This window comes from Miscanthus floridulus, chromosome 8 (genome assembly GCF_019320115.1).
Source record: "Miscanthus floridulus cultivar M001 chromosome 8, ASM1932011v1, whole genome shotgun sequence".
In the NCBI taxonomy this organism is placed as follows: Eukaryota; Viridiplantae; Streptophyta; class Magnoliopsida; order Poales; family Poaceae; genus Miscanthus; species Miscanthus floridulus.
Window position 1 is genome coordinate 99,964,969 of NC_089587.1, and position 19,117 is coordinate 99,984,085.

At 44.3% G+C, this 19,117-nt stretch overlaps 2 protein-coding genes and 1 long non-coding RNA gene across 5 annotated transcripts; 1 reads left to right on the forward strand and 2 right to left on the reverse strand.

Moving 5' to 3' along the window:
* Positions 1–4,710: 4,710 nt before the first annotated feature.
* LOC136473087 (bet1-like SNARE 1-1) lies at positions 4,711–9,858 on the reverse strand. Its single transcript, XM_066470783.1, has 7 exons — positions 9,845–9,858; positions 7,988–8,039; positions 6,523–6,529; positions 5,762–5,850; positions 5,008–5,064; positions 4,877–4,936; positions 4,711–4,800 (listed from the first exon to the last, which is right to left on the reverse strand). Exons 1-7 carry the CDS (start codon positions 9,856–9,858, stop codon positions 4,711–4,713), a joined length of 369 nt encoding a protein of 122 aa, XP_066326880.1.
* A 771-nt stretch (positions 9,859–10,629) lies between these two features.
* On the forward strand, positions 10,630–13,779 carry LOC136473090 (uncharacterized). Of its 3 annotated transcripts, none has more exons than XR_010762485.1 (5): positions 10,630–10,775; positions 11,810–12,104; positions 12,204–12,394; positions 12,806–13,053; positions 13,419–13,779. It is a non-coding gene; the product is annotated as an uncharacterized lncRNA (long non-coding RNA). The 3 variants fall into 3 exon arrangements; XR_010762487.1 differs by having other exon boundaries at positions 12,013–12,174; positions 12,272–12,394; XR_010762486.1 differs by having other exon boundaries at positions 12,013–12,104.
* Positions 11,998–13,072, reverse strand: LOC136473088 (LOB domain-containing protein 29-like). Its single transcript, XM_066470784.1, has 2 exons — positions 12,794–13,072; positions 11,998–12,366 (listed from the first exon to the last, which is right to left on the reverse strand). Exons 1-2 carry the CDS (start codon positions 13,070–13,072, stop codon positions 11,998–12,000), a joined length of 648 nt encoding a protein of 215 aa, XP_066326881.1.
* Positions 13,780–19,117: the final 5,338 nt, after the last annotated feature.

The following is a 19,117-nucleotide window of genomic DNA, read 5'->3' on the forward strand; positions in this document are numbered from 1 at the left end:
GGATAATATGAGGTTTGCAATTGCAACTAACGGTCATGCATTGTGGGTACCCCAAAATTCTACTTGCTATGTCGACTTGTGGATTATCATGGAAGAACATGAATGGCCTTTTCCTTGAGGCCCTTAATTCGTGTTAGAAAAATACAGAGTTAGTTGAGATAAAACTAATGCTCCATGGGGAAAAAAATTAAGATCCGATCATCCGTACTGCTGGATCGGCCGGATCAGATGTCAAACCCTGCACAACGGACGGAAACTTTGCTTTGCTTCAAGAGATGACTTGCACTACTACAGAAGTTAACTGTAGGAGCGGCTTTAGAGCCTCTGTACGGGCGGCTGCCCCAGCCGCCCTTCCTAGGGTGTTCCTACAGAGGGTGTCTCTGTAGGGGCGGTTTCCTGACCGCCCCTGCAGTGCCCTCTGTAGGGACGGCTGGTGTTTTAAGCCGTCCCTACAGTGCCCTCTGTAGGGGTGGCTGATAATATCAGCCGCCCATGTAGTGGACTTCTGTAAGGACGGCTGTATCACTAGTCGCCCCTGCTGTGTGTATTTATAAGGGCGGTTCAATCAAGAACCGCCCCTATAGTGGATTTTCCAGCAAAAAAAAATTCAAATTCAAATCTGACCATATATATATATTCGTGCGCCTCGGTTAATCAAATTTTAGCCGTGGTTGGCCACCCGCCTCGGTTAATCAAATAAAAAAAGAAAAAAAGAAAAAAAAATCCATCCACGGACCCACCGAGCCCATCCACGGCTACAGGATCCGCACGTGCGCGCCGCCGCTCGTCAGGACAGCCCTCCACCGGATCCACCGCCAGGAGAGGGCGTAGATCCACCGTGGGGAGAGGGCCCGCCACCGGATCTGGGCCTCAGAACCCGCCGCCGTCGGATCTAGCCCAACGGAGGAGGTGGCGCCGCCTTCAGGGTGGTAGAGGTGGCGCCGGATCTGGGACCGCTGCTGCTGCTCCTCCACCCGCGCGAGGCCGCGCCGCCCTGTGCTTCTCGTCACCGGATCCGGGCTCCACCTCACCGGATCGAGCTCCTCCTCGCCGGATCTGGTGGTGGCCGCCGCCTGTGCTTCCTGCGGCCACCAGCAGCGCGCGGGAGGAGAGAGCTGGCATGCCCTCTGAGCCCTGACGGGAGGCTGCGCCACCGAGCCCCGCCGCCGCAGGAGCCCGCCAACTGGAGGCCACGCCACCGCGCCCCCGACGCCGCACGAGAGGAGAGCGGGTGAGGGAGAGATGGAGCCGCACGCGCCCCCGCTTCAGGGAGCCGCGCCGCCGCTGACGTGTGAGAGAGAGAGATGAGAGAGGGAGGTGAGCGGCTGAGGGAGGCTATGGAGAGAGCGGAGGTAGCGAAGGGAGGGAGGGAGCGCTAGCTCGGTCGGGAGGGAGACAGAGGAGCGAGGCGGCTAGGGAGGGAGAGGAGTGAAGGGGCCTGCTCGCTCGCTGCTAGAATGAAACCCTAACTTGTGTTTATATACTTGGTCGCACATATCGGGCCTCGTCTGGGCCTCTTGGGCCGCGGCCTTTTTTCCCCGAGGCGGGCCACTTAGGAAGTCCGTCATCAGTAGGGGCGGCTGGTGATTCAGTCGCCCCTACAGTCAAACAGCAGGGGCAGCTGGTGGCAGCCGCCCCTACAAATGGGCACTACAGGGGCGGCTGGTGATTGAGCCGCCCCTACAGATCAGCCCCAACTGTAGGGGCGGCTCAGGTTACCAGCCGCCCCTACAATGCCATCTGTAGGGGTGGTTGGGCTGCTGGGGCCCGAGGACGCCCACTGTAGGGGCGTCCCCAACCCCAGCCGCCCCTACAGTAAAAATGCCTCTATTCCTGGTGTGAGAATCTGACGTAGTGTTGTCTGGTTGAATTCATATGATATATATATATATATATATATATATATATATATATATATATATATATATATATATATATATGTGTGTGTGTGCGCGCGCGCGCGCTTTTGTATATATCCAAAGCATCCATTACCGTCCAATCACTTGAAAGAATCTTAATTTCTTAATTGAAAATGTTTTTTTTATCAGCCTCCGACGGCTAAGGCTCCATTCAGTTCTACTGGAACGGTTCCGGCACGGTTCCGGCGCTATACAAATTTGTGAAGAAACAACCGTTCGGCTGGGAATGATTCCCCAGTAATTAACCGAACGAGGCTTCAACCGGGTTATTTTTCTACTCCTACTTCTGAACATAAAGGAAAAAGACAGATTTGAGTTGAGGACCCACTGTGCAAACTAAAAATGGTTCATGTACTATGGATAATATGAGGGTTTCAACTAACGGTCTTGCACTGTGTGGGTACCCCAAAATTTTACTTGCTGCGTTGTGATGACAAACACCCCAACCCCATGAAAAAAAAATACACAGTAACATCTTGGGTAGTTTATTAAGTTCTGGTACATCTCCAAGTTGAAAACTCTTATTATTATTAGTCCTAGCTATTAGTAGTGTATAGTGTAGGAGTACTTTAGCTAAGTTGGGTGGATATATATATATAGAACCACATCGCGGCCGGGCAGCTAGCACACATGAGATGAGAGAGCAAAGGGCAACACGAAGTGAATGATTAGTTTAGTGGCAACAGCCCATATAAAGCTCCTAATGATGCGTGAAAGGAGACCAAAGACGTGTTAGTGATCTTTAATGACAGACAGCTGCGTGCTCGATCATATATAAAATGGGCACAGATTCCTGTAGTGCGTGGCTAGGCTAATGGTGGTCCATGCACAAGTTGCGCAGCAGTACAAGCTGCAAGGGTGCCGGGGAGGGGTCGGAGACGATGATCCTGCTGTCACGCCTCCCTCCCCTTTCTTTTAACTTAATCCCCTCGGATTAGATTAAGATAGGCACCAAGCTCCGTTGGCACGACACGCGTACGTCAAAAGAAGCACAAATCCAACTACATCCAGAGCTGCTGCTACTATACAATACGAGACCTAAAAAAAACTCGGCCTGCGGGAGTCATGATCATCCCCCACGGTATTGTGATTAAGAAGAAGGTCTTCTCACACGAACCGAGAAAATCCCCGAACCCCCGCCCCGTTCAGGGAGCCGCCACCCGTGAGAAGGGCCGTCTCTTAACTTGTGCTTTGTCCTGGGGCGAGTGAGGGGATTTTTTTTACCCTCAATCTGAAATTCGCTCACATGGAAGTTTAAACTCAGGACCTGAGGAGTGCCTCCGGAACTGCTAACCAGCAACTGGACTAGCATCCTTTGGCTCGTGTACAGGACCTGTTTAGATGAGCTAGGATTAGTTACCAGTTAGAGCTAAAAACTAGCCTATAAATTGGTTGAGGTTGACCCACTAGTAGAAGGCTTGGGTAAAAATTTAGCCCACGTATTAACTAGGTAACAATTAGCTCTTTGTATCCAAACATGCGCAAGCAAGTAGTTTTAAATTTGGTGATCTGAAGTCAATAGTTTAGTTAGTTACTAGTTCATGCATGTTATATTTGTGTTATGTCCTTTTTCCTTCTAATTTACTCGTAGTAAAATATTATTATCTTATTGGAAATCTGGCTATCACGATTCGTTTTTTGTACTTGATGAGATGCAGTAGCTGGACCATGTCATTATCCAAAACGTCACACACTTTTTGAGAGTGCGAGGGAATGGTTAGTGCAAGGCCACAGTACCACATGGCTATTTCTTTTCACGGTGCTGGACTGTTGGAGTTGCTGTCTAGTTGTCCACTACAGCATGGCGTCAGTTGGAGCCTCAAGGTACACCGTACACACGAGTGCTTTATTAAGGCCTTTTGGATTAGGATAAGCACAGGTAGTAAAAATCACCTTCCCTCCCCGGGCATGCCATGTTAGAAAAGAGTTGCTGCATCAGATAAGCTTTGCATCATCAAAGCTAATTTAACCCTTTCCCAGCAGTCTTTGGTTTTGAGAGCTGTCATCAGTCATGTCCAGGGAGACGGGTGCCTAACACAGATACACAGTAGATGTGCTATTTGAGGTTTGGTCAGGGTAGGGTCGGAGCCTAACACACAGTAAAACCGGCATCTCCTGCAGCCTGGAGTCGTCTGGTTAGGCGCAGGTTACAGTACTACAGTAACATGAATGTCTAGTCGCAATCACAGTGACGGGGAAGGCAACTCCTCATAGGCTAAACACGGCATCGCCACCAAAATGCTGGTTGCGTCAGAGGAATGCATCAGACAAAACCAGGTTCAGGATCAGGTTCGATTCACTCACCACGACCACGACAGACAAAGTCAAATTTGGCATTTTTGCATCCCTCCTCCCAGTCCACTTGCACCTTCTCCTTCTGACAGGCCGCATCTCTGGCAGAAAAACCCGATGCCACACACCCGAATTCCCAGCAAGAGCACAAATGATTACATGAACGAAAAAACAAAAAGAATTTGGTACAAATAAGGCAACAACGACAGGCCGCATATCTTTTGCATTCACAAAGTTAGACAGCATTTACCAGCCCCAGGCGGCTTCAGCAAGGTACACCCATGTATATCTGAAAAACACCATGTGAGGGATTAGATCGCTGCAGCACACATCACCTCACAATCCCCAAATCCACCAATGCTCCGTTTCTTTTGAGAACCAACACTCTGGTCATCAAGTGCGAAAAATGGGACCATACGATCAGGCAATATACATCATCACAGGCAGCGTCGCAGCGACACACAGAGGCTGCAACCTTAAAGCCAGAACAGCCATGCAGCTACCTGGTAAGGTAGTATATGAGCAAGAAGACAGCAATGAAGGATGCCACCATGGTTGCCATCCTGCGGCTCGATTTCGTCTCGAAAACCTGTAAAGTAAAGTTATAGTGAAAAAAAACAGGGTACCGGAGGGAGCAGCTGATCTACAGATACGGAAATCCTCACCATCTTGAACTTGTCCACGGTCCCAGAAAGAAATCCTCTCGAAGCATCCATATCATTACCCTGAACCGGAAATTAATGTATCAGGGTTTCATTGACAACAACATAGTGTGTTGCAGGAAGGAAACCAGTACCATTCTGTCCAGCATCCGGTTATGATTCTCCACTTCTTCATGTATATCGCCAGTCAACTGAACATACAACAGATTCAGTAAAAGATTAGTACAATCACAATATACCCAACATTCCATGATGCAGCAAAGTTCAAAGTGGTATCAATAAAATGTGTGAAACAGAGTAGAACACACAAAATTGAAACATGATGGCCTTTATCACTGTATGCTTAAATCCCAGATGAAACATTGTATTTTACTGATGCAATTTCATGTGCCCTGTAAACACTATAACACCCAGATGGGAAGATCTGATCGTATGCATGAAATCCCAGATGGAAAGTAATCTCAAGTCGATCCTGGCAGAAACACTGCAAATGGGTATATGTAACCATGTCATACCAGCTGGTTGGTCTAGAAACCTGTACCAGTACTAGTATAGCTATATGAATTATATGAAAATTCCAATTGCCAAACTATTGCTTTATAGTCATCTTAAAGATCTTTGTACAAAAATTAGTAATTTGTCAGCAATTGCTAATTCTGTTCAACATCAGTCTATCAAATTGACAAATAATCTCATCTTTACTTTTGAGGATGTAGCATAAATTTATTTATTATCAACACTAAAGGAAGCTGTTTCAAATATTTCCAATCATTACCATACTCAACACTCTGGCACTTTGCTTTCCTGTTTTTTAGGTTCTGCCAGGTCCACTGAACCCAACAAAATATTGAAATGGTCTGCAAAGATAGGAAACTACAGCATACATACTCTTTTGAGAACGCTGACCCTGTCATGCAAACTGTCCAGAGCTTGATCATTCTCATGCTCATGAATTTCACGAGAAGAATAAGCTGGAGCTCTTGTTAAGAACGACGTATAGGAATATAAAGTAAAGAATCAAGCCACAGAGGAGACACACGATTTAACGTGGAAAACCCCTCCGATGTGAAGGGGAAAAACCACGGGCACCAGCCAGCAACAATCTCACTATCTCAAGAGTTTTGGGTTACACGCCTATGGCGGCTTACAAGAGAATCAAGTCTCCACGAAACCCTAGCAAGGGTATATATACCGTACCGTACCGCGGGGGGCTCCGCCCCCCGCACCCCCCGAACACAAGGGCGAGACCCGATGGGCCAGCTTCAGACTCCGCTACGCTCCGGCCCAAGCCTCCGGCGACGGGCCTCCGCTTCGCTCCGTCAGAAGCTTGGCCTATATCCTGGAGTGAATTTGGAACAACTTCAACAAACTCCACCTTGAGACAAATTCATCTTGTATCATAAATCAACCCTTCATCCTGAACATAACAAAGATAGAAAACCACTGGTGCCAACAATAGTCTCTTGGACTATCCAATTAAACCAACTAAGCTTGAGCACAGCTCAAACTTAGCAACAGGAACAGATTTTGTCATCATATCAGCAGGATTATCATGAGTACTAATCTTGCATACCTTCAGCTTACCTTCTTCAATCACATCACGCACAAAATGATACTTGATATCTATGTGTTTAGTTCTCTCATGGAACATCTGATCTTTAGTGAGGTAAATTGCACTTTGACTGTCACAGTGCAAATTTATGCAAGATTCAACTCCACAAAGCTCAGCGTACAAACCTTTCAGCCAAATTAATTCTTTGCACGCTTCACAAATAGCCATATATTCTGCTTCAGTAGTAGACAAAGCAACAACTGACTGTAAAGTAGCCCTCCAACTCACAGCACAACTGCCAACAGTAAACACATAACCTGTAAGTGATCTTCGCCTGTCCAGATCAGCAGCATAATCAGAATCCACATAGCCAATAAGACCCTTATCAGTTCTTCCAAACTTTAAACAGGAATCTGCTGTGCCTCTGAGGTACCTGAAAATCCACTGAACTGCCCTCCAATGTTCTTTGCCAGGATTAGACATATATCTACTAACAAGACTCATAGCATATGACAAATCTGGACGAGAGCAAACCATGACATACATCAAAGACCCAACAGCACTAGAATAAGGAACCCTTGACATGTATTCAATCTCTTCATCTGTACTAGGACACTGAGCAGCTGACAACTTAAAGTGAGGTGCAATAGGGGTACTAACAACCTTAGCATTTTGCATGTTGAAACGCTGAAGAACTTTCTTGATATAATTTTGTTGACTAAGAAATAGCAAACCAGATTTTCTGTCTCTACTAATTTCCATACCAAGAATTTTCTTAGCACTACCAAGATCTTTCATATCAAAACCACTACTCAATAGCTTCTTTAACTTAGTGATTTCAATCTTGCTCTTGGCAGCAATCAGCATATCATCAACATATAACAGCAAATATATAGGTGATCCATTAACATGCTTGATGTAAACACAGCTATCATACTTAGATCTTTTAAAACTGTGTGCTAACATAAATGAATCAAACCTCTTGTTCCACTGACGAGGGGACTGTTTCAAACCATACAAGGATCTCTTCAACTTGCACACATATTTTTCCTTGCCAAGCACTATGAATCCTTCTGGTTGGTCCATGTATATGTCCTCCTCAAGCTCTCCATGCAAAAACGCAGTCTTCACATCTAACTGCTCAAGCTCAAGATCATGTGAAGCAACAATACTAAGGAAAGTACGAATTGAACTGTGTTTTACCACTGGAGAGAACACATCATTGTAGTCAACACCCGGAATTTGACTGTAGCCTTTAGCAACTAACCTTGCCTTATACTTTGGAGGCTCGCTTGGAGATAAACCCTTCTTTCTCTTGAAGATCCATTTGCAGCTGATGGTCTTCTTATTCTTAGGCAAAGGTACAATCTCCCATGTACTGTTCTTCTCAAGAGACTGCATCTCCTCATGCATAGCAGAAATCCAATTCTCAGTATCACCACAACGAATAGCTTCTTTATAGGTTGCTGGCTCAAGCCTCCGACGACGGGCCTCCGCTTCGCTCCGTCAGAAGCTTGGCCTATATCCTGGAGTGAATTTGGAACAACTCCAACAGCTCTCACCCCACCTTCTTCAATGCCATCAAATAAAGCAGCTCTATGGCTGCGGAAATCCCTGCAAAGAACAAAAATGGATAAATGGAATCATTACGGTTTTGCTAACAACCAAAGTAGTGGAATTATCTACTGGTTGTCTGTACTTCTAATGACTGCATAAGGAATATAGGACAAAGTGGTCATTTTTCATGGTATCTGTCTATTCTTTTCTCACTTTTGTATAAAATACGGCACTTTATAGATACCTAGTCTCATATCTTATGGATCTTGTCAAATTTCATGTAGATGGCATGTAACCACACCTTTTCCTTAGATCGTTAATGGATAAAAGGTAATTTTGTACAAAGCCACTATCACAAAGCCTATAAATGAAATTAAGAGGAAGGAATGGTAAATTGGAAAATAAGGATGAGCTACAATCTGACGAGGAAACAGGAAGGCTGTATGCAAGCACTTGCTAGTTGCTGCTCTGTTGATTTTCTTGAATTACGATTAGACTGCAATTCACCAATTAAACGGAAGGAACAAGCAATTTCAGTAGGTAAGTTAAACTACCAGTAGACCAAGACCAGGGACAGTGACAGTCTGAATGAGTATGCCTGTGCAATTAGTAAGTATCGCCGCTGCCTTGCGAAATGACTAGTGTTGGGAAAATCATGAGGAACTAATGAAAACAACGTTTACAAACATTGCCACAACTGAATGTAACCATCCATTTGCAAGTAAAATGAGACACCAGGAAGGCAGGAACAGACAAGCTTAACTTAGTAAGGGGATGAAATGGAAGATTATCATATCCTACACTATTGCCATGTTCTGCTAGGTGCTAGGAGCAGAAAACAAAAACCCAGCATTTAGCTTTGAATAAGTTCAATCAAATTGAGATACGACTAAACTGGTTGTCTGGCTGCCTGGGGAAAGGATCATGCATGATGGATAAAGGAGCCATAGATGTGGCAATCTACTGATTCGAAAGAACTCGCTGCTAAAGTTGCCAAACACTAGTACTGTGGAATCAGCTGACGCGTCACAAGAACAATGGGATTTCCTTCCCCAGGGGCGCAGCAGATAGTACTCAGCAGGTAAGGTATGGGTAACAGGATCCACCAGATGGTGCAACGAACGGGATCAAGTATACAGATTTGCATGAGCAGAGCTGTTCGGCACCAATACCACATTACTTCAGGCATGTTTGGTTACTACACCTCTTTCTAAAATTCCTGTCACATCGAATATTTAGACACATACATAGAGTATTAAATATAGATTAATTATGAAACTAATTATATAACTTGCGACTAATTTACGAGACGAATCTTTTAAACCTAATTAGTCCATGATTTGATAACATAGTGCTACAGTAAACATATGCTAATGACAGATTCATTAGGTTTAAAAAAATTCGTCTCGGAAATTAGACTCCGTCTATGTAATTGATTTTTTAATTAATCTATATTTAATGCTTCTTATTAATATCTAAACATTCGATATGACATAAATTTTAGGAGCGACTAAAGAACCAAATACCCTATTCGTCTCAAAACGTCACATTCCTAAACACGCAAGCTCACTACTCACGTTATGACATCAAGCAAGTGCATGAACCTGTAGAAAAACGCGGAATGGTTCGAGCTACCCACTAATAGTCGAGAACTCGAGATAGATAGATAGATCATAGCCTGGGGATTGCTAGCTAGGGTGGAACTATTCAGCCTGTTCGGTTGGCTGGTTCGTATCGTTGTTGGTTCGTGAAAAAGTACTGCTAGCTGGTTTGTGTGGGAGAAAAATACTGTTCCGGTTAAAAATTTACGATTGTTTATGACAAACCACAGCCAAACGAACAGGATGATTAAAGATCCTGACCTCCTCGAGTTCATCGAACGCGACCTCCACTCGCGGAAGAGTTCTCACGGGTGCGCGGAGAAGCCGATGGAGTCTGCCTGCCGGCACGGACGGAGCTGTGGGGGCCAAACTGGTCCTGCCCCCCTTCTCCGGCTGTATCACTCTAAAGGTTTGCATGTCGTCACGGGCGGAGCTATGTGGGGGCCAAACTGAGTCCTGGCCCCTCTTCTCTGGCTGTATCACTTCGAAGGTTTGCATGTCGCTGCATACATGTAATTAATTCCTGCCTCTCTCGTAGCATGCTTGTTGTTGCTGATGAGTGGACCACAACTTACAAATATGTAAATCCGCACATTGTTCATTCTTCTTTGATAGAATTCCAATTATTCATTGCAGTCTATACAGATAGAACTTAAAAAAAACAAAGATTTTTCATAGAATTCCAATTATCTATATTATTATTGGTAATTACTGTAGCAGTGTAGCTTTGAATGCCCCCTACACATTCATGCAAGCTCCGCCACTGGCTGCCGATGCGGGTGGGCTGCGAGATCTGATGAAAGCTTGTTTTTTTTTTTTTAGGGGAATCTGATGAAAGCTTGGTGCGCCTCCTCCGTCCTTCCGGAGCAAGACGACGCAATGGGGGCCGGAGTGAGTGGGCCCAAATCGTAACCGATATTGGCCGGCCGGCCGGGCGGGCCTTCTTTGTTTTCGGGTTGGGTGGCATGCGCACTACTGCTACGAGAGCTGGGCCCATCGCCTGTCGGTTACATTGCGGCCCATTTCAATCAATTGGAGAAGAGGAAGTTCCATTTGTTCTGCGCGGCGAATCGTCCCGCCTCCGCCTTCCGGCGATTGACGCCGCCGGGGAGGGGGGAGCCCTCCCGCGTCCAACAGTCCAAGCAAAGCAGTCTCCAGCCTCGACGCCGAAACGAGACTTCCTCTCCCCCAGGTAACGCGCAACCTCACTCCCACGGCGACATTGCGATCCAACGATGCTGCATTGCATTTGCTGCGTTGGCGCTAGTTTTACACCGGCCACGCCCAACACCTGCTCGACGATATGCTCGATCAGATCCGTAGAATAGTATGCCACACCGAGTCACCGATATCCTATGAACGTCGGTGTCTGACAACTAGGTATGTCTGTCATTAGTTCATTACGTGTTATTCTGCTGGACCATGCTTAGCGTGGAGAAGCTGCTTAAGCGCTGTTCAACATAGCACCTGCTGTTAAATGAGATTCCCAGACGTTTTGTGCACTGGTTACTATATACCTGGGCCCCCTTTCTCTCTCCCCCTCCCTCCCTCTCTCCCTCTTTCTCTCTCTCTCTCTCTCACTCTCACTCACTCACTCATCCTCTAAAGAGAACCAAAAGACCCGCCTTCTATTGTTTCTTTAGTTTTCTTCTCAAAATCTGTAACTTACTTGGGTGACTTTTGCATTACATGAACAATAAAAAAGCCTATCCTGTGTGATATACATGGCTTGCTTTGATAAAAGGTCTAGATGCATTAAGGGTTGTTGCTGCAGGCAACACTAAATGGGAAATGACAGTGACATGTAATGTAAGCACGAATTTCAACTGATCCTATTACCACTAGCTTACAGGGTTTTATAGCTTTCACATGAAGAGGCTTTGTTCAGAAAAAAAAAACTTGAGTCCGCCTTCAGTTCCCCTTTCTTCAGGTTCACATAATAATGTTCTTGATTTTTCAGTCCATGTAACCATACTTTATTATGACCATTGTTATCTTTTTGGGAAAAAAAGAGAGATAAGCAATGGCTAAAGATACTTGCTTGCATAGTCCAACAGGTGTTCAGTACAAGCACTAAAATTACAATACACTCAAGAACCATCTGGTTTCCACATAGCAAACTGAAATGCAGTACCTTTACTGTCTATTTATCTTCAATGTTCTATTTAGCTGCACCAAATGATGTGTTTCTAACTGAAAAACTATTTCAATTTAATTCTTCTGAAGGACTTCAGCACGCAGAAACTAGGATTGCTAAACTACAAAAGTGCAGCTTGATGTTTTAGTTATGGTTCATCAACACACAGCTTCTTCAGTAACACAGTGCCCATGCTAGAAAACTTGATTGACATCTGTAAGATATTGTTACCAAAACTGTTCAAACTTGTACAATAACTATCAAATGCCTCGTTTTGTCATGCTTCATGCAGATAGGCAAAGGCTACTGACTGAAGGTCATCCATATCATGATACCCACTCCCTTGCATGGTGCAAGAAGGATTGCTGTTGTTGTAGTAGTCAGGCATGTATAAATCTGGCTCATAACCTTCAAAATGTTGAGTTGATGTTGATGTGAAGCAGTCATTTGCAAAGTATAACTGCCTTTCACTCTTTACTGAAGAATTGTTTGCCATTGTTGGGTGGAAAAAGAGCTGCCCATCTTGAATGTAAGGTGCTAATCTTTCACAGTTTTCTTTCTGAGGGTTTGATGTCAAGGACCCATCTCCATATCCTTGTGTTGCTAGAGCTTTGAAAGACTCTAGTTCTGCTTGCAGACTGACCACCTATGAAATGTCACAAGTAATACACTTTGTAAGTGTTGATTTCCTTGCAGTGTGAATTATTATGATACAGTGAGCTTTTTAAATAACCAAGAATACTATAAATTTATGCATTACAAAAAAGGTAACGAAGCAGTAGTCTCATAAGATAGGAAGATATGTCTATTATATCATGACACTTAATGGTTAGCTGCATTTATGAAATTATATGATACTCCAAAACTTTTTCATGTTATAGGTAAGTTTGTTGTGAATGTTATTTCATTTGAGGCTTAGTTTTCAACATTTGCCAAACTATATCACATTTCTGTGAGGCTGCAGCTCGACTGCTCGAGTGACATTTCCCCTTTCTATATTGAATGTGAACTAAACACCTCATTTATGCATAACTTTATTTTTGGAAATGAGTGCTAATGTAGAATCTTCTTACCTGTTGTTGCAGAGAAAAGATGTGAGCAACACAGCCATATATTGGATCCTGAAGCCTGGCCTGTGCCTCATATGACATAGTGACTGCAGCTTCGCAGCGGTCACTTATCGGGAGATGCATTAGGAGCTTTGAGGCATTGCTAGCCCCAAAGACCTTATGGATAGCAGCAAAGTGTGCAGCCCCTTGCTCATGACAGAAATATGGAGCGAAGACACACCCCTTCACACACTTCCTGCGTAGGAACTTGCACGCACCACATGGTGAGCCAAGGCCTGTCATCTTGGGTCTTCTTGTTGATGCTGTTGTTAGTCTATTCTTACTCCTTGATTTGAATGCTATGAATCATGGGGTCATCATTCTCTGCTATTTATAGAGACTAGCTAATGCTGTGAGTAACTTAGTATATTGAATAATTAATTTATCTTGGTCTCCCTAGTGGACTACAATTCAATTATTTTAATCACGGTTGTTCCACTCCTTTCATGTTCATTTAACTCTGTATTCTGCTTCAGATTCCTTCCAAAGTGGTTAAATGACAACGATGTAACACTCCAAATTATTTATAATTTTGTTGTTGATTGTTTATTAGTTGATAAACTTTACATTCTTTTCCCGGACTACGCAGGAGTGCTTGTTGCCATTTCATCAAGAGGAGGAAAAAATACGAGAGAGGCTGAGCCATCTCCCGAAACACCCATTTTCTGATAAACTTTACTCATATGCAAGTTATGTGTTAATCTTACCTCCTTTTGCTAGTTCAGTATGGACAGAAATATCAAAATGTGCTGAACAAAATTTATGTTTTCTATGTTGTAGTCATCTCTAAGTACATGTTTAGAAGCTTTGCATTTTGTTTCTGAGATGTATCACATGATTAGATTAGAATTAGATAATCACTTCCCATCAAGTTTGTGTACCACCTATATGGCTAAACAGGTGGACCTCTGATGATATTTATTCTACCCTACTGGCCTGCCTATAGACCACCACAAATATTAGCTTTATTCAATGTCGCTGTTTTTTTTTGGTGCTATTGTAGTTGTAGTACTAACAACAGTTAGTTTATTTAGTTAGAATCTTATGGAGGCCACACTGCTCATTATGTAAATTGTGGTGCCTCTGCTTGGCAATTTGCAGAAATAATGATAAAGCTTGCCCACACCAAGTGTGCCACTTTCCAGACTAATGAAAGTATATAAAGGAAATGAAATTATCAGTTGTCACTACCTGCCACACCAGTGGCATGTATTTAGCCTTTACTATCATTCTCCTCTTCCCAACTAAATTGTGCTGTAGACCAAATGGAGCATAATTAATGATGCTTTTTTCCTAATCTAAACTTTTCCCTTAGCTGGTTCCTATTGATTAAATTCTGATGAGAAAGCTGGTCCGTTTGTTGTTTTTTACTTTACTGGTTATTTTAGTCACCTATGTATTTTCATTTATGTTGACTAGGCTATAACATCACCTATAAATATAAACAAAAATTTCTTTTCTTTTCCTATAAGGGAGTATAATAAATATTCTCAGTTTTGGATTTTTTTTATCAATAACGGAAATGGCCTTACTATTTCACTGCTTTCTGCATCATTCAAAAGCTAATGTACAGCTCATAAATCAGCATCCTTTGTTGATGGTTGATCAGACACCTACTTGTTTGTGGATTGGCCTGCAGAGTCCATAAGCATAAGCATAATTTTCTTTTGGTTTGATTAAAGTAAAGCTTTCTGCTTCCTATTTGTTTATAAGTTTTATATTCATTATCCTGTACGTCAGTACTGCAGGATTCAAAAATTAAGAACAGCATGTAAATTGAACCAAATAAATAATTACAACATATCATGAAAACAGTAATTTGTTACTCCAGTAGATTGTCATAGCAAGCTAAAATATGAAGGCTCACCAATCTGATCTGTTGTCTTTGGATCTTGATATAGATACCAAATCTTTAGCGAATAGAGACCCACGTGCAATTGTAAGTTAGTAATGGAAGCATTGTTATCTAATTTTCGGAGTATGGTGAAGGGCCCACTCTGTTGTGGACATGGAACCAGTTGAAGTGGTTGGTGTTGAGGATTAAAAGATGGAACCATCCTAAAGCGATATTGTTCAGCTTTATGTGTGCATGCCATTAGTACTTTTGCAAGTATTATTAGTATCATGATATGCGTCATTTTTGTTACACAGAAAAGGAATCCAACCCCATAGCTTTAGTGCAGTGTTCATTTACCTGGTTTCGTTGGCTGTTAGTTGGCAATAATGGAGGTGATTAGGCTGATATGACACATTTGATCTGAGAGGAACAGGTTTGTGTTTCGGAAGAAGACCCCTGGCCTGGTGGGTAGTTAAAATGTGAACATCAATGAGTTGCAGCTGATTGCACGGGGCTTTGATTGGGTGGTCAAATTTGTCAGTATTAGGATGCACTAGCTAGCACTAGGGTAGCAGTGGATACATACATATAAATAATTAAATTAAGCTAGAGTTACCTGCACGCATACACCAAACTAATAGCATAGGACCAGTCAAGATGTTGGACAGTAAATAGATTAGAACCCCAATTGATCTGCACGTGTATGCATGATTGGCCGGCAGACATATATACCTGTATCAGAGGAGTGTGGGGGAGGCGGTCGCATAGACGCATACTCAAGTGGAGACTCATAAGCATCTATTTAACTGCTGAATATTGCTTGCTTTTACGACTAGTTACTATTTAGTAGTTTAATTAAGCTTGTTTGGCAGACAAGCGATTGTGATCATCTCCTTGCTTGTATGCATGCAGGGCTCCACTGTATGTACCTGTGAGGCACGTCTTGTAGAAAACAAGTGTATGTTGGTCTTTGCTGAAATCCAGGAATCAGTTGTCCAAATACTCCCTTCTCTGCCGTTGGATTACGTCGTCACAGCGACGACTGAGCTTGGTGCAGGGGACATGTGAGGCCCCCGCCACTGGCATTGCCGGAGGTACGCACGACGCAGGGAGGTGAGGTCGTTTTCCTTCCTTCTCTCTCTCTTGGCCGGCCGGTGAGTTGCTAACTCTTGGACGGTCTCCAACAGGCTATGCATCACGCTACCTATACCCAAAATGCATCGTTCATAGGGAAAAAACATCCTTCAACAGAGTAGGCAAACGGAGTACCTATTTTACGTCCAAGGTGAGAAGGAACTCAAAACTGCGTCGTCTCTCTCCTCAGACCCAAATCTGTGCCGTCGAGACAGCGTAGGCAAACAACCTAGGAGGCACCGGGGTGGGGCGGACGACGATGACGAGGTGGGGAGGGAAGCGGGTGGCGCTGCCAGATCTGCCCGCGGACGACGACGGCGAGGCAGCCCCGAGCGGCGCCCCCTCCCTCCTCGCAACCTTCCGAGCAGCACCCCTCCTCGCGACCGCCCTCTCCCGGCGTGGGTGTCGCGCGCTCCGGCGGTGGGGGCCCTGCAGCGGGCGCCGCGCGCCTCGGCGGCGTGCTTCGCGAGCTCCGGCGGCGAATCGAGGCGGTACGAGGCGGATCGAGGCACATCGAGGCATATGCGACGGCGTGTGGCCAGATCCCTCCTTCCTCGGCCAGATCTGGTTGGGGGCGGTGGTGCTCCCCTCCTTCCCCGGCCAGATCCGGCATGGAGGCGAGCGAGAAGGAGGCTAGCATGGAGGCGGGCGGCGCTCGGCGGGGAGGGAGGAGGCCGGCGCTCGGTGGGGAGAGAGGCGGGCGGCGCTCGGGGCCTCTCTTTTTGCGTTCGCGGTTGGAGTTCGCCAGTTTTGGGTGCGTTTTTCTTTCGCTGTGCGTGACCCAAACGGTGAAATAGGTCTCGTGTTTGGGTCGACTCTGTTGGAGATAGTCTTACACGTACGGTTGTTATTAGTTTGTTTCCATTAGTAGATAGAGTACTTAAATAGGTGAGCCGGTTTCAATTTCAGCTTGTAGGACAGAGACAACATGCTTGGCTTATTCGGAGGCTATGCTGTAACCCATCACTGATAAGACTTGCTAACTCAATTTTAGTCCATGTTGATGATGGTGATGGAGCGGGACTGCGGGAGAGCATTGAACTGAAGTAAGTACTATAGTCTATAGTTCATGTCAAAGAAGCAAAAGCTCTCCATCACAGCACATGCTGCAACTGCAAGCAAGCAGGTGTTAGGAAAGAAAGCTACTTGCTTCATCGTCTGTATTAATAACCCGTGCCGTGCCGGAAGAGCAGGTAGCTATCTCTGACCAACCGACTGACTGCCGGACGTTGGTGCAGGTACAGGACTCAAGAGAGATAGACGAGGTGGCTTGGTCATGATCTGGCATCTTGTGGTGTGGATTAGTGACTGATGCAAGCTAGCGCGTGGCTCAAGAAACCAAAAATAAAAAAGCTTCAGGGCATGACAAGTGCAGACAAAGTCCGTTTCGCTGTATCAACAGCAGCAGGTCTGACCTCCGTCCCGTAGCCCGGCGGTGTGTCCCGTCTGGTGGCCGTTGTATCTCTACATAGAAATCCTGCTTCCAAAAGCGGACCCATGGATCGAGCCACGTCACCCGATAACCTGTTGACCGTTCGATACGGCGACAAAGCTATGTGAGCCGTCTGATTGCGGGTCTGTGCGGGTGTCGAACCGATAGCTCGCGAACCTTCACAGGCATCGCCGCATCGACTCGTTGCGCTCCCTCGGGAAATGCCCGATCAGCTAGCGAGGCAGCTAGGCGACGAGACGAGGCAGCTCCCTCCCGTCCAATCCAGCGGCAACGCAGCACTGCGCGCAGCCAAGCACAGGGCCGCTCCAACCAACCACTTTGATTCTGCTGTGCACTGCTCCCTCCCGTCCAATCCTGCGGCAACTGCTTTACCAAATGCCAATGATTCTGTGCACTGCTCCTGTTCAGCGTCTTTGCTATCATGCATTGGTATGGTAAAAGTCAAATTAATCCATCCCTCTCCATATCTATGGAAAATGTTGTAAGATTGAATTTGGAGTTAAAATGGCCATATGCTTTTAAGCTATTGCAGCAGAAAAATAATCTCTTTTGATCCTAGATTATATTTATCATCCGCTACTCATTTTTTCATAAAATAGTTGACCAAATCCATTGGATGATTATGTCATCAATGAAACAAACAATTAGAAAGTTAAATATTTCTTTTTTGTAAAAAACGATCCATCCTCTTGCCTATTTGTGTACAAGAATTTACTGCTTTTGGTAATGTCACAAAACCAAGGTTATATGGTTCTTCCAAATACTCTTCTCGACAGCACAAACTCAAAGCTCCAGTATTTTCATGAAAGCCAAAACTCAGACCCTCAGCTTGATCTATGTGAATAAATAAATCATTATGCTCCCATCAAGCTATTATAATTATCCTATTTCAAAATTGGCCTCAGATTTTATTCATTTAGCAGCTTCATGAAATATACTGATATGATTAAAGGTTATGGACTATTGAATATTTTCACTGATGGTACCTGTTCAATGCATGAGGTAAGTTTTAGTTCTTTCCATAATATTAGTTCTTCTGTACTACTATCAACAAACCTCTTCATTGATGCCAGCTCTAAATTTTATGATTTAAACTATCGATCTAAGAAACTACAGACATATTGTTTTTACTTTTCCATATACTTAGGCGTTCAAACTGTTACATCTAAATTTTGAAATAAATAAATTGATTTTTATCTACAATTCATCAATATGTACATACAGCCTATATCATTATGTCGAACCTTTCTACTTTGAAAGCAAACAAGATTGCATGGAATAGTAGATTGATTGATCGAGAGGGGTGCTTTACATATATATAGGGAGAGGAGATGTTGAGGTTTATAGAAACAGCACCAATCAAGATCTCCTCAAATCTCTCTAACCAAATCAATCAACGGCCGGCCGGCTATAACAGCCTAACGCTGGACCCACACAAACGCATAACACGCTACTGTCTAACATACTTTGTTAATAACAAAACATTGATGCTTGCTGAAAGAACAGATTACAGAGCCCGAAATTCAGCTCAAGACAGTGTTTCATGCCTCCTTTAGGTCTAACCTGTTCCATTACATATCTTCGTCTGATATGTGTGGCTCAGGGTGAAGATGCACGGCAATACCCTGTAGCCTCACAGCCAATGAAGCTACCTGCAGTAGGACATTATAAACTGCATAGGAGATGGTGCAGGTTAGAAAGGAGCCAACATTCCTGTTTATATGTTTGTAAAGTTTTGTTCAAATTGCCATTTATCATAGCACCGTTGTGTCATAGGAAAATATGAGGGTTGCTCAGAACATTTGGTCTATTAAGATGAGTAGATGACTGCCTTGTCTTGCTCAATTGATACTCAATACAAATC

Bases quoted from the DNA above. Each gene is read 5' to 3' on its own strand.
- LOC136473087 (XM_066470783.1), bottom strand. The intron at 4,937-5,007 runs GTACTGGTTTCC...TTTCCGGTTCAG, and splicing joins ACCGGATGCTGGACAGAATG to GGTAATGATATGGATGCTTC. The intron at 4,801-4,876 runs GTGAGGATTTCC...TTTACTTTACAG, and splicing joins CCGTGGACAAGTTCAAGATG to GTTTTCGAGACGAAATCGAG.
- LOC136473088 (XM_066470784.1), bottom strand. From the start codon at position 13,072: ATGACAGGCCTTGGCTCACCATGTGGTGCGTGCAAGTTCCTACGCAGG. The intron at 12,367-12,793 runs GTAAGAAGATTC...GACATTTCATAG, and splicing joins TCTTTTCTCTGCAACAACAG to GTGGTCAGTCTGCAAGCAGA.